Source organism: Diceros bicornis, chromosome 21 (assembly GCF_020826845.1).
Source record: "Diceros bicornis minor isolate mBicDic1 chromosome 21, mDicBic1.mat.cur, whole genome shotgun sequence".
NCBI classification, from domain to species: domain Eukaryota; kingdom Metazoa; phylum Chordata; class Mammalia; order Perissodactyla; family Rhinocerotidae; genus Diceros; species Diceros bicornis.
The window spans coordinates 36,393,143-36,412,621 of NC_080760.1; the positions used below are offsets into that span (position 1 = coordinate 36,393,143).

The 19,479-nt window shown below is 32.8% G+C and overlaps 1 protein-coding gene across 1 annotated transcript in view; it reads left to right on the plus strand.

Moving 5' to 3' along the window:
• The window catches only part of MTBP (MDM2 binding protein), a 74,133-nt gene that overhangs the window by 2,289 nt on the left and 52,365 nt on the right, over positions 1-19,479 (plus strand). Inside the window, exons 3-11 of the mRNA XM_058564866.1 lie at positions 3,586-3,659; positions 3,755-3,906; positions 5,520-5,578; positions 7,233-7,377; positions 8,940-9,057; positions 10,960-11,094; positions 13,179-13,273; positions 14,105-14,177; positions 18,828-18,945. Coding sequence (XP_058420849.1) covers positions 3,586-3,659; positions 3,755-3,906; positions 5,520-5,578; positions 7,233-7,377; positions 8,940-9,057; positions 10,960-11,094; positions 13,179-13,273; positions 14,105-14,177; positions 18,828-18,945 — 969 coding nt within the window. The remainder of the gene's footprint in view (positions 1-3,585; positions 3,660-3,754; positions 3,907-5,519; positions 5,579-7,232; positions 7,378-8,939; positions 9,058-10,959; positions 11,095-13,178; positions 13,274-14,104; positions 14,178-18,827; positions 18,946-19,479) is intronic.

The following is a 19,479-nucleotide window of genomic DNA, read 5'->3' on the forward strand; positions in this document are numbered from 1 at the left end:
ACATGGAGAATTAGTCTTTCATTTCTTTGTAGAAACCTTATCAAGAGTACTTTGAACAGTGTTTACTACCTTCTCATCATCGTATGACTCATGATACAGAGTGAGCATCTTTCTATGTTTTGGGGAATTGTCATACTCATAAGTTTGGGTTAGCTTCCAATGTTTTATCCTTTACACTTTTTTTTTTTAATAATTTTATTTATTTATTTTTCCCCCAAAGCCCCAGTAGATAGTCGTATGTCATAGCTGCACGTCCTTCTAGTTGCTGTATGTGGGACGTGGCCTCAGCATGGCCGGAGAAGCGGTACGTCGGTGCGCACCAGGGATCCGAACCTGGGCCGCCAGTAGCGGAGCACACGCACTTAACCGCTAAGCCACAGGGCCGGCCCTATCCTTTACACTTTTAATGTTATGAAATATCTCTGAGTTCCTTTAATGTAAAGATTTTTGCCAGCATCATTTTCTCTGGGACATCTTCATCCTTTTTGTCACACTGTTTTTATCACAGCAGCTATTTCTAGAATCCATTTATGTTGGATTTGAGTATCAATTTCAGTGTTATCACTATTTGGTTTTTTTGCTGTTCTTTCATCTCTTTTTCTCCCTTTTGCCAATTCCCTCTTCCTATTATTCCTTTTTGTAAAATACACATAGATTTATCACTGAGAGCGAAGGAGGCAACACAATTAAATCTTTTGCCATCTATGTGAACTGAATAACAGATGTGCAGTGACTGTTCAGCAACAAACTGCGAACAGAGTAATGTGATTGGTCACTGATCATGATACGTATCTTTTATTTATGTAGCGATTTGTGATCTGAGAAGCCAGCAGTAAAGTTTTACTTTATGTTAGTTAATAAACCACGGCAATGGGAATTTGAACCCTCTTTGGGGGGCACTGGTGTTATATAAACTATGGTAACTGAAATCTGTGCAGATTGGAACCATGCAAAGAGAGAACTGCCTGTATGGAATTTCCTACCCTGCTAGGATTATTGCTTTCAATATTATGGCAAGTCTGAGGAACTGGAAGTGCAATGTGATTATAATTGAGATAAGGCTGGAGAGATAGGCATAGCTATGTAGGGGATTTTGTAAATTTTCAGGATGTTTGGATTTTTTCCTAATGGTAATTAGCAGCCATTGAAGGCATTAATGAAGGAAGAGACATGATAAGATCTGTGCTGTTGAAGTATTCTGGCTACAGTATGGTAGACAGATTAGAGGAAATTATAGATATGAGGGAGCTGCTGCAGAAGACAAGCTAAGAAATGAGAGAGGCAGCCAGGGTGGAGGAAGATGGATAGATCTGAAGGAAATTATGGAGGTAGAATCCATCTGACTTAGTGTTGGATTGGTATGATTTAGGAGAAGGGAAGGGTGAGAAAGGAATCAAGGATGACATTAGATTTCTGGCTTGGGTAATGGTATAGATGGTATAGATGGTGGCATTTAGTGAGATAAGAGAATTAGATTTTGAGGGAATATGACATGTTCAATTCATAACGTTTAGTTGCCTGTAAGATGTCAAAGTGAAAATGTTTCATAACAGTTGGATATATGTGTCTGGAACTCAAAAGACAGAATAAGGCTGGAGGCACAGATTATAGAATCAATATATAGACGTCAGTTCAAGCCATGAGAAAGGTTGGGATTGCTTATGGGTAGCAGAAAATCTCGAAGTGAATCTCAGTATGTGTTTAAATGAACTGAACACCAGTTTTTAAAGGAATGAGAAAGAACAGCCTGAAAGATAGGTTGCACAGAAGCCAAGTATTTTAAGGAGAAAGCAGTCAACTGTGTCATCTGTGATTCCTTTTTTACCCTAATGTTGAGAGCTCAAGTAACAACAGAACTAAAAAGTGTCTGTTAGATGTAGTAACATGTTAGTTATTGGTGACTTTGGTGAGTGTAGTTAGAGTGGCATGTTGTAGACAAAAAACAGATTGAAATAGATTTGGAGAGGAGTAGAAAAGGTGATGAAATGGAGACAGACAAGTGTAGACAGCACTTTCAGAAAGTCTATCCTTGAAGAAGAATAAAGAAAAAGATATAGTAGTATCTGGAAAAGGGAGGTGAATTTAAAGGAGATCTTTTTTTTTTTTTTTTTAATAATTTGAGAAATACTTGTGCAAATTTAAATGCTATTGGGAGGGAACTGACAGAGGGGGAGAAATTGAAGATGCAAGAAAGATAGTATAATCAGTGTCCTGGGGTCCCAGCGGAAGTCTGAGGGATAACCGTGTTGGAAGGGCATTGCCTTTTATGTGTTAACAGGAAGGAATGAGGAAAGACGTAATGGGAATGCAAGCAGGGAATGCAAATGTTTGCTGACAGGATATTATGGAAGTTATTACCTAATGGTTTCTATTTTCTTAAGGAAGTAGGAGGTAAAGTCTTTTGCTGAGATTGTTGGCAGAAAGTGGTGATAGGAACTTAGCATCTTACCTACCTTCCATGAGTTAAGCCTCAGTTACCACATTTCTTCTTCTCCCTCCTTTGAATCCAATTTCTAACCATAGCTCTAAATTCTTCATAGTTCTTCTGACACACACCCTGGGGTGACCTTAATTTCATATCCTCGTAATATTACAATTTCCAAGAAGAGCATCTTTCTTTTTTATTTAGGTTATAGTTACTCTTTAAACCGTCTCTCTCTAGCCAGGTTGAACCAGACCTTCATGATCTTTGAAGAGGGAATCGTTTTCCCTAAAATGACTTGCATGGTTTTGTGTGACTCAATGGTAATTGAATGGGTGTATTTTTCAATATCTTTATGGTAGATTTTAGTGTTTCAAATAATGATTAAAATAGATTTTGAATTGTGACTAACTAAAACAAAGTATTCATTGCAAGTGAATAATTTTGCTTTTTAGGCAGAGATTTTAAAAAGATCCACGTAATCTATCTATCTATATACATACACAGATGGTCCCGTACTTACACAGTGGTTTGACTTAGGATTCAGTTTTTCAGCCTAACAATGGTGTGAAAGCGATAGCATTCAGTAGAAACCATACTTTGAATTTTGAATTGTGACCTTGTTCTGGGCTAGTGATATGCGGTAGATACTCTCTTGTGATGTTGAGCAGAAGCAGCGAGCCGCAGCTCCCAGTCAGCCATGTGGTCACTAGGGTAAACAACTGATATACTTACAACCATTCTGTACCCATACAACCATTCTGTTTTTCACTTTCACTATAGTATTCAATAAATTACATGAGATATTCAATGCTGTATTATAAAATAGGCTTTGTATTAGATGATTTTGCCCACTATGGGCTAACATAAGTGTTCTGAGCGCATTTAAGATAAGCTAGGCTAAGCTATGATGTTCAGTCTGTTAAGTATATTAAATGTGTTTTTGACTTAAGATATTTTCAACTTATGATGGGTTTATTGGGAAGTAACCCCATCGTAAATCGAGGAAGATCTGTGTATGTGTATATATTATATATATATATATATATATATCTTGGAAAACTATATAATAAATATCAAAATTATATAATTCTCTAAGTATATATGCTATAATATTTGCTTATTTGTGCTTTTCTTCTAATAAGCGTGATTTTGTTTTCAAGCTTGTTCGGTTGGCGGTGTACCTGGTTCCAAGAAGTGGTTCTTTGCAGTGCAGGCAATATATGGATTTTATCAGGTAATGGAAATCAAAAAATAGTCATTAGTGAATGTCTTTGCTAATACAAAAAATTCCATGAACCCATTATTTAATGCAATCTTTTCTTATATTAGTTTTGTAGTTCTGACTGGGAAGAGATACATTTTGGTACAGAAAAAGATGAAATTGAAGATGTTCTTCAAACAAATATCGAAGAATGTTTGAGTGCTGTTGAGTGTTTTGAGGAAGAAGATAGTAATAGCAGAGAATCATTATCCTTGGCTGAGTATGCTTATATGCTTTTTATGATATCTTTAAAATATTTAACATTAGATAGTATTTTAGCCATGAGAATGAAGATTACATATTTTAGCAGCTATAGTAAGGGAACTTCAGTTAATTGAAATTTTCAACTATTCATTTTGGAAGACATTCGGCAATTTGGGCCTTTTATTGAGTAAAAGTCTTGAAAATGCAAAAACTGGTATCTGAAAATGTGAAGCTTCTTAAGCTTATGTAATTGCAGGAATCATAAAAAGTGATATTTTAATTAATATGTCACTTTCTTAAAGATAAATTCTGCCTGATATTATATTTCAAGAGCTTGAATGTAAACTTTATTTAAGGTTGGTAACTGGCATTCAGACCAAATTATCATTTTTATTTTGCTATTTAAGGCTGAGATATATGATTTCTTCAATTTATGTGTATCTTCAGCATTTCAGGTACCTTTAAAATCCATAAAGAGTTTTTGAGGATTATATAGATGATTGAGTTTACTTTTAGGTTTTTTGAATTGTGGTACAAAATATAAGTTGAACCAAGTGATATAAGTGGTGATGATTTTTTTTCTTCATGAAATATCCCATCTCTGACTCGTAATTAATACCTTTCATTTTAGTCTTCCATAATATTTCATTATAAAAAACCACTTTTATTTCAGTATTCACATAATATTCCTATAAATTGTTGCAGACTTTAAAAATTTCATTTTTCTATTTTCAAATCATGTTTGTTTATACTGATTAATGAAGAGAGACATTGTAGGACTGTGGAAAGAGCATTGAACCAGGGGTCAGTAGAGGTAGTCTCTAGTTAAATGGTCTTGGGCCAGTCACTTGACTTCTCTGGTCCTTTGTTTTCTCATCTGTAAAGTGTTGAGATCCTTTCAGAGGATTTCTAAGGTACCTTCCAGCCTTTGGGCACTTATCATTCCTTATGTTTTCCCACCACTATTAAAAGATGATGAGTGTAAAAGTAAATATTTCTACTAAGTGATCTAATAATTGTTTCCACAAGAGGGAGCTTGAAAACTATACTTTACCATAAGATGCCTTAAGTCTTAGACAATAGTGGGTTTATAATAAAGGATTTAAGTACCTTTATGCTATATAATAAACTGTTTTGAGGAAAACATTTTAATCTTATGGATAAAATTAATAGGTTTTGAAGAATTGGAGGAGGGCATCATACTTTCCAGTCAGGGCTGTTACATGCCATTCAGAGAAAAACAATATCCTTCTTTATTTAACACTTAACAATACCTTTTAGGATTCAGAAAAATATTCTATTAGTTATAATTTATATTTAATATACTAGATATAATTTAGGGAGTTTTTTTTCCTTTTTTTGTTGTTATCTGTTTGTTTTTGGGTGTGGCTGAGAACTTGGACTCAGCCTAGCTTCCACACTTAGTAATTATGTGACTTTAGGCAAATTATTAAATTAAGGGTAATAACAGTATTATAGTAGTGCCTCATTGAATTGTCATGAGGATCAAATGAGATAGTGCGTCTAACATACTTAACAGTGTCTAGATCCATTTAGTTACTGTTACCTATTATGATTATATGTAATATGTATGTGTGGGTTTTTGTCTAACTTAACCTTTTGTTTTAGTCTGTATGAAGAATCTGCGGAAAATTTGCATCAGTTATCAGATAAACTTCCTGCTCCTGGTAATATTTTATGACTGCTTTCAATAATTTGTATCCTACCTTACCCTTGCTATGAATGAGTGATAAGTTCAATAATTTGTATCTTGCCTTAGACTTCCTATGAATGAGTAATAAGTTCAGTCTTTATGCTAGTGTTCTCATTTCTAGTTTTGAAATTCAAAATGAAAAAAATTTCTTAATTGAAGTTGATACAAAACATACTGCTCTAATTTAATAAGTACATTACTGAGACATTATAGTTCTCTTGATTGTTTTCATTTAGTGAGACAAAAATTAGAACTTAGAAAATTAAGTACCCGTCTCTGTTTCCTTATTTAGTTATTACTGAAGAAGAATCTTCCCACTATATACCATTATTTTCTAGAGTATGTTCTGTAGAACACCAATCCCATGAATAACTCCTGGAAAAAGAAGTTCTTTAACCTAGATAATTTGGATAACATTCGTTTATTGGTGTGAAGTCACTGTACTCATTATCAACAAGAAGGTTGTACGGTAAAAGAAGCACTTAGCATTTTTTTTACTGAACCCATTTTTTTCCTATAATGGAAAGCATATTTTTTGAAATAGTATACTTATTATACTATTATACTATTATATTATTATATTATTATATTATTATATTATACTATTCTTAAAACTGTTTTTTTTTGTCTTAAACTAATCTTTGTGTTAATCAAGCAGCTGTCATCTAAAACTTGGTACAATTTGACATCCACAAATAGTTTTGAAGAACTTTCTTTTCTGAATATTTTCATTATTGATGGTCATTTATTAAGCAGATATTTATTGTGTTTAGTATACGTCATGCGTTGTACTAGGAGCTGAGTATACAGTGATCAGTAAAGCATATGTGGTTACCGTAAAGGACTTCGTAGCTCACAGTCTAATCCTTATATTCAAGATCATATTTTAGTGTAAAAGATCCTACATGGAAAATAACTGAATACGTTGATAAATAAACATAAATTTTTTTAAATGTGTGAAATTCAAAATATGCATTGAAATATGCAATTGCTGTTTTGGCAAATTAGAGTACTTTCATTATCAGATTTTTATTTGGCTTCTGTTTTATTTTGATTTTTCTGGTCCTTCAGTAAACTTATAATTTTATAAAATTAAAAAAAAATTTAAAGTTTCATGAAATTATCCTTCTCAGGAACCAATGATGTCAGTATAATTGAATTTTCTGAGTGTTTTATTGTCTTTTAAAAAGAGAAATAATTTATTTGTACATTACAGTTTTATGCTAATTCATTCTCTTTTGTATAACAAAATTAAATATAGAAAAATGTAATGAAATTGCACAGGTTTTTTTTTCTCTGTTCAGTGCAACAATAGCATTGATGATCTCAAGAGCAATGTGTATAATTAACCACTGGTGCATAATTGGCAAGTCATTATGATATAGTTCATTGTTTTCTGGCATATGCTAGCTATTTCAAGATAATATGGCTTTAAATTAAATGATGAACATTTAAAATTTTTGAACTCCTAAAGATGTGTATTGTTTTGAAGAATTTCAGAAATTAAAGTTAAAATCCTCCTTTATCTTCTAAATAAACATAAAATTCAATTTTTCAGGGTACTATTTTGAGATATTTCAGATCTAACATCTTTAAAAAATTATAAAAATGCCTTTTTCTCTTTCTAGGTAGAGCAATGATAGATATAATACTGTTGCCGTCTGACAAAGATCCTCCTAAATTAAAAGACTGTTTACATACTGTAGGAGCATTAAAACATTTAAAGGAATGGTATTCAGCAAAAATCACTATAGCAGGAAATCATTGTGAAATGTAAGCTTCTTTGTCCATATTTGATTACTGTCTATGTTGTCTGTTTTTACAATTAACATGCTACTCTGTTTTTAATAGAAAGGGTTTGAAGATTATATTTATTTATTTATTTTTGTGAGGAAGACCAGCCCTGAGCTAACATCCCTGCCAACCCTCCTCTTTTTTGCTGAGGAAGACTAGCCCTGAGCTAACATCCATGCGCATCTTCCTCCACTTTATGTGGGACGCCGCCACAGCATGGCCTGACAAGCGGTGCATGCCCAGGATCCGAACCCGGGCCACCAGCAGCAGAGCGCGTGCGCTTAACCACGCTACGGGGCCGGCCCCTGAAGATTTTATTGTTTTTTTTTTTATCTGTTTATTTTTTTGGGGGGAGATCAGCCCTGTGCTGACATCCGCCAATCCTCCTCTTTTTTTGCTGAGGAAGACTGGCCCTGGGCTAACATCCATGCCCATCTTCCTCCACTTTATATGGCACGCCGCCACAGCATGGCTTGCCAAGCAGTGTGTCGGTGCACGCCCAGGATCCGAACCAGCTAACCCCGGGCCGCTGTAGCGGAGCGTGGGCACTTAACCACTTGCGCCACCGGGCCGGCCCCTGAAGATTTTATTTAATGTGACAAAATAGTTTTATGTCATACTGTGATTGGAGATTTATCTATTGAGAAGAATCTAGATTTTTCCTATTTCATACTTTACGTTTCTGAGATGTTTAAGATTTTAGTAAATGTTATCAATGCTGTTTTATAACTGTTATTGAGTATTAATTCTCCAGACACACTGTGTGCTTTTAAACAGGCTAGTATTGTCCAGTGAGCACCATGATGAATATCATGGATACATGGACATACTGGATTTGTAATGTCATATTTGTTTTTTGTGCCAATATAGAAATAAATATATACTGTTGTGTTTTATGACATTTTAATAAAGATCAGTTGTCTATTACAGTTTGATTCTTAAGTAAGTATTCAAATTGGATTTATTATCCTCATGATTTTCTTCATTTAACAAGTATTTATGGAGCACTAACTTTGTGCCAAGCACAGCAATAGATGCTGGTGGGTTAAGGAAGTGAGATTTGATTTTTTTCATTGAAGTGAGGAAGAAACGGGAATGCTAATAGTCATGATAGTCTGTGATAAGTGCTATTATGGAATTCCATACAAAAATGGAACAATTTAGGAGAGCAATTTTCTTTTTTAAGATAAGGAACTGGCATTGACTCTGTGTGTTTATGTGTGTGTGTGTGTGTGTGTGTGTGTGTATCTGACACATTTAAGCCAAGTAAGAGGAAAATAGATTTCTTCATCATTTAATACTTTTACCAGTATTAAAAGTAATTTCTATTAATTCATGGTGCTGTTGGGATTACATGAACATGTATTGGCAACTTACTCAGAGGCTGACTTAATGGGTGTTCTATAATATTTTAACAAGTAGATAAAAGCAGCAATATAAACTTTGCATTTTTTCCTGTTAGTGTTGTAGTTAACTATAACCATTAAATATAAGTAAAATCTAAAACCTTATATTTAATTATCATAATCTTTTATTTATAGAAATTGTCAGAAAATTGCCGAATACCTTTCTGCTAATGTTGTATCTTTAGAAGATCTCAGAAACGCTATTGACTCAAAGGAATTATGGAGGGGAAAAATTCAGATATGGGAAAGAAAGGTAAGTGGATTTCTCAATTATCATAGCTTGTAAAGCAGGCTTTTCAACTTTATTTACAACAGAGATAGTTTAAATGAATCTTAATGAAAATATATCTCATAAGAATATTCTAGAATAGCACTATGTAAAAGGAACTTTCTGCGATGATGGAAATGCTCTATCTGTATATTACTACAGTAGCCCACTAGCTTCATATTGTTACTGAGCACTTTATATGCGACAACTTCACCCCAAGAACTGTATTTTTAACTTTATTTTAATTAATTTAAATTTAAATAGTCACTGTGATTATGTTTTGGACACTGCAGTTCTAAAATGTAATATTCTTTTAAAACATAGAATTTGACATTAGTTGAGTTCGTGTTGTTTATCAAAGCTGCTTTGTTTTATTGCATGTGTAAACTACTGGAAAACTGCTTAAAATGTATTCTTTTGTCTATAATACCACCTTAGGTGATCTCTGCCCTCTACTAGGCAGTTCTTTGATTTTAAACAATATTTTTTTAACTGTACTAGACCCCAGATTTCTCAACCACAAGATGAGAATACTACATTAGTTGGAGCCTTCTAATCTTAAATTTCTATGAGGTTCCAGTTCTATTTGGCATCTATTACTATGAATATGTTTGGTGGTTTTTAGAAGTTGTGTCCATGTTGAAATGTGTTCCTAGTATTTTATGTATTTGTGTATTTTACGTATTTTTGTATATAGGCAAAACTAAAATTAAGTTTCTTAATATTTGTTCAGGGTGACATGGGAGCATGAGTAGGCCCTTCCGTTCCTATAAAGGTTTTTTGCATTAATTACTAGACATTTTTTCCCTTTTCCAATTCACCCTTAATAATGGTTTAATAAAACCTCTAATAAGACAAGAGAATCCTTCTTATTGATTTGAATGCTGTGTCATCCTTGTCTTAGGAAGGTAAAATCTTCAAGTAAACCTTCTCTGCAGGTGGTTTTAATGTACACAGACCATATAGCCACCTGGAAGAGTGCAGGATACGATTAGCTAGAAGAATTGCTTCTGTATACATTTTCTGAAACTGCATGTTTATATACGGACAAATAATGGCAGAGTTCTTTTCATATGATTCTTTTATGAATAGGAAATTAAATGTCTATATCTCCACAGGATGCATTTAAAAATTGAAATTGCTTTTTTCGGGGGAGAATAGCTCTTCGTCTAGAGGCGTTATAGTGGTTAAGAACATAGATTCTAGAGTTAGATTGCCTGCACTCAAATCCCAACTCTGTTTTTTGCTGGTTTTGTGTGACATGTTGGGTAATTAGCCTCCTGCTGCCACAGTTGTCTTTATCTATAAGATAGGGATAATAAGAGATCCTATCTATGAGTTCCTATCTCATAGATTTTTATGAGGATTAAATTATTTAAAGCACAAAGTAACCACTCAATAAGTGTTAGCTGTCATTGTTGTTACCATTACTGTTATTAGCACCCCTACTAATACTACTTTTGAAGGAATTGATCTTTTTCAGCAACTTATATTGAAAGCAAACTGTGTGTGGGGCACTGTGCTAAGGATCTAGTGGTGAATAAGATATACAGGTTCTGTTTTTGCAGAACTTTCAGACTGATAGGAAACCAGATATTGAAGAAGTATATGTAAAGGAGGTTGTTTGGTTCTGTGGTTGCATAGAATGGGCTTAATATACTTTTATGGGCTGGTGAAGGGCTAAGGAGACTTTTGCATCAAAAATCCATGTATAAGTTGAAATAAGAAGGGTGTGTACACATGTGGAAGAACTACACTTTGAGCTGAGGAAACAAAAATAAATTTACATGTGGTTTTCCTCTCAACTTTTACATTGCGATAAGATGTGTTAATCTTTGTAACTTTATTCATGATGTCTGTAACTGTGTTCTCTTGGTTTCTTTTCAGTTTGGATTTGAAATTAGTTTTCCTGAATTTTGCTTAAAGGGAGTCACACCTAATAATTTTAGTACATCTAATTTAAATACTTGCTTTCTTGCCAAAAAGATAATATCATCAAAGGATAAGAGTATTTTGCCAAAGGTAATCTATGTTTAATTTATTTTGCAGTTATGCATTCATGCATGTTTTTGTTCCTATATGTTTGAATCTTGAATTAACATTACTAATATATGTGCTTAAGTGTGCTCACTTGCATAACTTTTATTATAATTATAATTAAGTGCTTAAATTATGTTGTGTTATCAGCATTGAATGTTGGCAAAACAATAGTTGTTTTAGATTTTTTTAAAAAATGGGATGATCCTAACTTTAGATCAGTACAGTCCTGAAACTACCTTTGGTTTGGACTTTCCTGGGTGACCTTTCTAAGACTCAGTGTGGAGTATGGTATAGTGGAAACACAGGCTTTGATGTTAGGTAGACCTGGGTTTGAAAGCCGATGTTGTTACCTTTGAGGTATTGTAACCTTAGGTAGATTGATTAACTTATTTGTGAAATGGAGACAATAGTAACACATTTATCTTTCAAAGTTATTGTGAGGGTTAAAACAGGTAAGAAATTAGGATCCAACATATGCTATAGTGCCTGATATATGCTTCCTTTATAGTTTAAGAAATGTTCGTTCTTCTCTCATATCTCTATACTTTTATTCTTAAAATGCGAGTAATCATAAAGTATAATAGTTAAAAAGGGTTGAATTGGCTTTTTTTTTTTTACATTGGGAAAATAACATAAGAAGAGGTATTTATATAGAAGAACTTTAAAAATTCACTTTAAAAGACCCCATTCAAGAATTATGTGAAACATAATGGTCATGAAGTTACAAGGATGTCAGATTGATGGGTAATATTTTCTGATCAAAAGGTGGTACAGAAAAGGGCATATTTCTGATGTGAACACATTTCCCAATAGTTGTTCAGAATTGCTTACCTTAAGTAACTTATCATGGCCACGTTTCACAGGAATATTAAATTCTTTTCTAAAGATTACAATCATAAGATTGATGACCTCAACTTCTCTTCTTTGGTAGTACACCATTCAAGTATGAATAATGTTTCTAATCTTTGCTGCTATTGAAGAGAATCTTAGGATACAACCTCTTCAATAAATATAAGTCTTGGACCAGCCCTGGTGGCCTACTGGTTAAGTTCGGTGTGCTCCACTTCGGTGGCCTGGGTTCAGTTCCCGGGCACGGACCTTCACCACTTGTCTGTCAGTGGCCATGCTATGGTGGTGGCTCATATACAAAAAAAAAGATTGGCAGCAGATGTTAGCTCAGGCCAAATCTTCCTCAGCAAAAAAAATAAAATAAAAAAAAAATAAATCTCTCTCTCTCTCTCTCACTATATACATACACACATGTATACTATATACACACTATATATGTGTGTATTTATGTGTATATATAAACTCACATACATACTGTATATACACACATGTACATACACATATCATATGTTGTGAAATTACTCAGTTTTCCGCAAGTTTAAAACTTTGCATAGTTTCCTCAAGATGTGTTTGCTCTCCTTTGCCCTTCTTTTGAAGCACTCTAGTCCCAACTTGAAATACGTGTCCTTCTTTACTAGTTTAGTTTTAGGCTCTCCCCGAAGAAATACTGTAATTTTATTTCTCTAAGTAGGGCTTTCTTTGTTAATTAGCACTCTTGGCTTCACTACTTCTCTCTTTCATTTTCTCAGTATTTCCTCCAAAGATTTTTTTGTTTTTTTAAATCTCAGCATACTACTCAACCCAAGTTCATCTTAGAGTGTCTTTTCTTTCTCTTTCTCAGTCTTGCAGACCCTCTTAATTTGTTTCTTCCGCATCCTAGCATCTGGGGTCACGTGTGTCTGTCTTGCTGCAGATAACAGGAAAAGTTGAGAACTCTTGTCGTCTGTTACTTGCCTCTTTCTATACTCATTTTCTCCGTGTTAAAACTCTTCCTGGTTACTAAGGAATCTCCATGTCTGTCTCTCTACTCCGAAAGGTAGAATTAAAATGGAAGAAATTCTTGTCTGCTATAGAATATTAAATGTTTGGCTTGCATAATGTGTCAATACCTGCTTTTTAAGATCCATTTTAAAGTTTTAAACCCTAATCACTAATTTGTTCACTTTTATTTTATTTATAGTATATAAAGTATTACCTAATTTTGATTTCTTTTCTAGGTTTTCCATTATTATGGCCCTGCTTTAGAATTTGTGCAGATGATAAAATTATCAGATCTACCCTCCTGCTATATGTCGGACATTGAATTTGAGTTGTATCCTTTCATTTACATGCTCATTTTAGATTACATTTTCTATGTGAGGTAGAATGTTTCCTGGTACCACTCCACATTTAGATATTTGACCATCCTGGTTTTTTGTTTCTGTTTTTTTTTTTTTTTTCCACTAATATTTAGTATCCTTTTCATTGCCATTGTTTTAAGAGAAGTTCTACAACTTGCAAAAAAAATCCTCCTTCAAGAAGTACTATATTTATGCTTCTAGAATAAGCAGACTTCCTGGTGTTACTCCTCATTGCATATGGGGTAGGGAAGAGGGAGAAATATTAGGTATCTGTGGAAAAAAACAGAGTAATTTATATACTCCTTAAATGTTCACATGTTTCTCTTGCCCTCGGCAGGATGGATGTGTAAGTGCCAGGCCACTGTATCTTTTTATATACTTTACTTAAGTAAATATAAATGCTATCACATATATCTGTAAAGATTCAACATATTTTAAATTCTCTTTTAAGAAAATATATCTAAGAATATTTAGAAGTACACCTAAGAACAGAACGTTTTGTATGAAAGGAATTAGTTTTTGGCTGGAAATGTAGCATTAGCATAGTGTTCTTGAATTTTTGTTCATACGTCTCTTGTTCTGATAGTTTATAGTAATACTATTCACAGTAGCACTATTGTTGGTATATTCTCAGAATCAGAAAAATAATTATCCTTGAGGAAAGGAGTCATTGTGGGTTCCTACAGTTAAAATTTTTCAGAAATGAATTTAAGCACCTTGTGAATTGGAGAATCAAACTTATTTTAGGGAGTAGAATTGTTTCATAGTTACCATTCCATCAATTCTTTAACTCCGTAGTACAGGGGCTTGACAAAAAATAATACCAAACAGAATTCCATGTTGCTGTTGGAGCAGATGTCTTCTCTGTGTGGCAAGGTATAGATAGTGTGTTTTTTTTTTTTTTAACTTAACATGAACACTTTTTTAACTTAACATTTAAGAATTTGTGAGAAAAGGGAATGTAGTGTATTAATCTGTTGTTGTGTGATGATTTGGTTTCTTTAATATAATTTTGGTGTAATTCATATTAAGATACTTTGAACTTTTCATAATAACTCCAAAGTCTTCTGCAGACATGAAGTGATATTTTGCTTTTAGAAGAGATTTTCGAAAATAAGCTTCATGACTGGTGATTGCTTTAAAGTTGCAAAATTTTAGAACGCATTAGATTTTTGTTAACATACTCCTTCAACCTGTGGTTTCAGTTCTGTGAGAAGATATTTATATGCTTGCATTATCTTTTTCATGGTAGGACGGGTGGGTGGAAGTGAGAAAAATTTCTAAAGCTTCACTGAATTATCATTTGTAAGTTATCAGTTTCTCTTCCTTAATTCTGGTGATGTTTAGGAGAATTGTAGCTATTTCAGTAGTTACATATATATACATACACATACATATATCTATGATGATATGATAAAATTGGTATATTTAAAAAGTTTTTTAACTACAGCATAACAAATTTTAAGTGGAATCATCTATCCAAAGTCAAGTACAGTTTTAATAGGAAAAACTAAGTTTGCTTTTCTTTCTCGTTATTTGTTCAACTGCTATGTTTCTATGAAAACAATTTTTAATGTACAAACTATTCATTGGCAGTATTTACATAACATTTTCTTATTGTTTAACAACAAATACACTATTACCAAGCAATCCTGCAGGGAGTAAAATCATTATTATAATTATAGTTTCCCCGTGATACTATAATCAAATTTTGGTTATTGTTTCCTTAGAAAATTGACATAGTAAAGGAAATATGATTTTGGCATTAAGATGCTTGACTCTATGGTAACTTAAAATTTTTTTCCATGAAATTAATAGTTTTTGAATATATAAATAATATTTTTATGTCTGTTAATTAGGAATACATAAGTAAAAAATAATAAATAGCCAAAGCATTTATTTGATGAAATGGCCTTTGAAGGAACAGCCTGAAGTACATTAGCCTGTGTTTTCATCCGCTAAAGAAACCTAATGTGCTAAATTTTGAAATTTTAAAATTTATCTTTTATTATCCAACATATATCCTTCTGTGTGCTACACGCTGTGCTAGATATTAGAGATCCAGTGATGAATTGTACAGATGAAGACCCTATCCTCATGGAACTTATATTTTGGTGGGAAAAATAGAAAATAAATAATAAGAACTATGAAGAAAATAAGCAGACTGAGATAGGCTAATAGAGTGGAGGACGTACTTGAAACAGATTAAGATCATACACTGCTATAGGAATATGCACTGAGAAGTCTTGTGCAGTAGTATTAAAAAAAAAAAAAAAGCAATGAGAATAAACTTTGTTCCTATTTTAACCCAAGTAGCTAAGTAGTTCTCTGTGTAACCCCATCTAGTCACCTGATCTTTTGGGACCTCTTCATTCTAGGAAATGAGAATATCATTTGTCGTTAATCATCTCACCTATATTATCAAATAAGGGAGGGAAGGAATATGATATAGAAAGTCTCAAGTCAAAGAGCATGTACTTCAAAAAACTTGAGTTTAAGCCCTAGCTCTGCTGCTCACTGGCTTACAGCTTTTTAAATTGTAAACTGGAAATAATAATTCCTGTTTTACTAATTTCAAATTTCAGAAAGTTGTAATGAAAACCGAATTGGAATGTATTTTATAAGTTGTAAAGTGTAATATAAATGATGGTTGCCAACTAATTTTTATTGTCTTTGAAGTTTATGTGGCCCAAATGATAGACACATAAACATTTTTCTGAAATTTATAAAGCAGTAGATATCCTCTAGATATTTTGAAGATAAGATGAAATTTTTAGGAATTAGTTTTATAGATAATGTTTCAAGTCAAAATCAGACATATTCCTATAACTTGTTTAACATAGGTATAAAATAATCCTTAATCCATCTAGTTGTTGAAGATGGGCAATACTAATCCTTGAAGCCAGCTAAACTCTTGATATCTATTAATATCGTGTTTTCAATTATTTTGTTTTAAATTTGTTATAAGACTGTCATTTTTATTGCTTCTTGGACAATGACTATAAAATATTAAAATATGCTTTATCAGTAAGGAATAAATGGAACTATATATATGTTTCCACTTTAATGCAGCAAAAGGGATAATTTTTAGAAACGTACTTTATGTAATTTAGCTAATATATCACTAAATGTGAAGCAATTTATTTTTTTACATTGGGTCATAATTAGTCTTTTACATTAAAAAAAGTAGTTTTGAATTGCATGCTCATTTCTTGAAATAATTCTAGTGCTTTGTAACTTGGTTTTCATGTATTTATTCAACAATTTTTCTTTGGTTTCTTCTTTTTAACTGCCTGCTCTGTGCCCGTGCTCATTTCAGGTACTGGAGATAATAAAGCGAACAAGGCCCCTCCTCAGGAAGCTTTCATAGTGCTTAAATTCTAGTGATTTATGTGATCCTAAAACTACTTCTGAGCTTAACAAGAAAGTGTTTGATTAGCTCCAGAATAAAAATAAAAGCCTTTTAGAGTAAAGCTTATGTTATTAGATTAGAAAAAGACAAAATAGGATTGTTAGGGAACCATGATATCTATTAATCATATGGCCAGGAAATATTTTTTTTTTTAAAGAGGAGAATTTGCAAGGCTAGAAACATGATTGCCATCGTACTTGCTTTTTTGGGGGGTTCCTACTGAAAGACTGAATCAAGGTTTTGAAACTCAGGTTTAAAATGTTATTTGGCTTTTAAATTCTGGAGATAGAATGATAACCTAAAAGGATCATCCTCAAGTCTCTCAGAGTGTATCTAATGATTAGTATATTAGTGAGAATAAGTTATCAGAATCCAAGTTTATTATGAATGCAGTATAAGCAATTGACATACATTTATTTTGTAGGGAATCATAGCTCATGGGATTTAGAAATGTTTATTTTCATACTTGTAGCAAACGTTTAACCAAAAATAGACTGTCTAAAAAATGTGGCCACTTCTTTGGCTGAGGGGTCGGGACACATTTGTATCAGGCTATAAGTTATGCATTTAACTGCATTTAGTATCTCTAAATTGTAACTATAATTGTAACAAGCATATAATTGTTAAGCTATAACTCGGGCCTGATCTGGCAAACTCATATTATAACTTTGTATACCCTTTGGGCCAGAGAGTTGTGTCATGCATTTTGGGCTATGAAGTCTTACTTAGGCAAGAATGAAAAGTTAGGATTTAGTATTTAGAAAATTAAACATGCATCTTTTATACTTCATGATTATTTTCCAGTGCTAAATGTTTTTGTTTTTAATGTCTAATGCTTGACTATATAAAATACATTTAACTTAAAATATGAAAGGTTATGTCTTTAATAATAAAGAAAAGTAAAATAATTTACCTTCCTTATTTTGCTCGTAATATACTTATTTTTATATCTGTTTGTTAAGAATGCATAAGTAAAAATAATAAACAGCAATTAAACTAGCATGTTGTAGTACTAATTAACTTGATATCACATATCTCATGGAACCCGTCTATCTACACAGGACAATTAAGAGTGACTTTGCATTAGATTTGAGATCTATGGCAAAAGCCCTGCCTTAATTTCCCCAAAGTTAAAAAAAAAAGATATTTAGGGGGTGGCCTGGTGGCATAGGGGTTAAATTCGCCTGCTCTGCTTTGGTGGCCTGGGGTTTGCCGGTTCATATCCCGGGTGCAGACGTATGCACTGCTCATCAAGCCATACTGTGGCGGCATCCCACATACAAAATAGAGGAGGATGTGCACAGATGTTAGCTCAGGGCCAATCTTCCTCACCAAAAAAAAAAAAAAAGAGATATTTATTGAGATGTGCTGGTTGTTGTAGCTTAAACAACAACAACATTTCTAAAATAACAGGCAAAATACAGCTTTCACTGTTGCAGTTTGTTTTATTCAGTGCTTAATCAAACTGAGAATTTACCTAAATATATTATGCTGGTTTTTTGGGAACAAATATTTAATAAGCATCTGTATGCCCACTCCTGGGAATACAAAGATGGATACGTTGAATTTGCTCATAAATCAGTCAGAAGCTGCTGTGTGCTTTCTGGCATGTGATTCACGGTGTCTCTGCATTTGATACCTCTTAGCATTAAATCTCTGATTTCTAGGAACAAAATTTTTGAAATTGCCTTCAGATGTATTCTAATTTTGAAGCCAGAACAATAATCCATCCAAAAATTATGGCTAAATATGACAAAAATCTTTTGATGATAGAATTCCCAGCCTCTCATTAGTTTGCAGATATACAAGGAAATTACTCCCACAACCTGAACTTGAAGCAAATATTGTGAATAACAAGGTTTTCAGAGGTATATAACTCGGTGGAAAGGGGATGCCTGTATCTTTGAATCCCCTTCTTTGTTTTTTGGTGCTTTTTTTTTTTTTGGCAGAGGTAGGCATTGTTCTTTTTTAATTTTTTATAGTGGAGTTGTTGGGAAAGAGCATTACTAAATACATGTTATATATGTGAAATATGAGTGGAAAATTGTCAGGTGACACTATTTAAGAATTAATCTCAGTGTGCAGTCACGAAAAATGTGTTCTCTTTTATCCAGGTTGGTGCTCTTTTTGTATTGCCATGTACTGTTAGTAACATACTTATTCCGCCTCCCAACCAACTCAGTTCAAGAAAATGGAAGGAATATATAGCTAAAAAGCCTAAGACAATCAGTGGTAAGTTGTAGATCTTTAAGTTGTTTTAATGGTGCAATGTAGATAATGTATTTATCATATTTAAAATGGGAATAACATTTCTTTATGAGGAAATAATATTTATTATTACTTATTACAAAGGACCCACATCATTTTAAGATTTTTTATTATCTCTAACAACCTACTGTAACAAAAAGTATATACAATCTTATATATTCAAAAAATATCAGTGATCGAAAGGCAGAGTTTTTGGGTAGTTAGATAGCTAATTATATTGAGCATGAGTTTCTTAGAGACATTCCAGAAATAAAATTTGTGAAAATAAAGTAGTTAATTTATTATATGGTACATCAAAGAAACAAACTTGTGATTACAATTTTCTGAAGAAATTAATAGAACTTATTTAATGGCTTAATTATATGCTATACAGTGTTCTAAGTACTTTAGAAATATTGATTCATTTAATTTTTATAATAGCCCTATAAACGTATTTTTATACCCATTTAGTAGATGAGGAAGTTAGGGCTTACAGAAGTTATGGTGCTATTAAGTGGC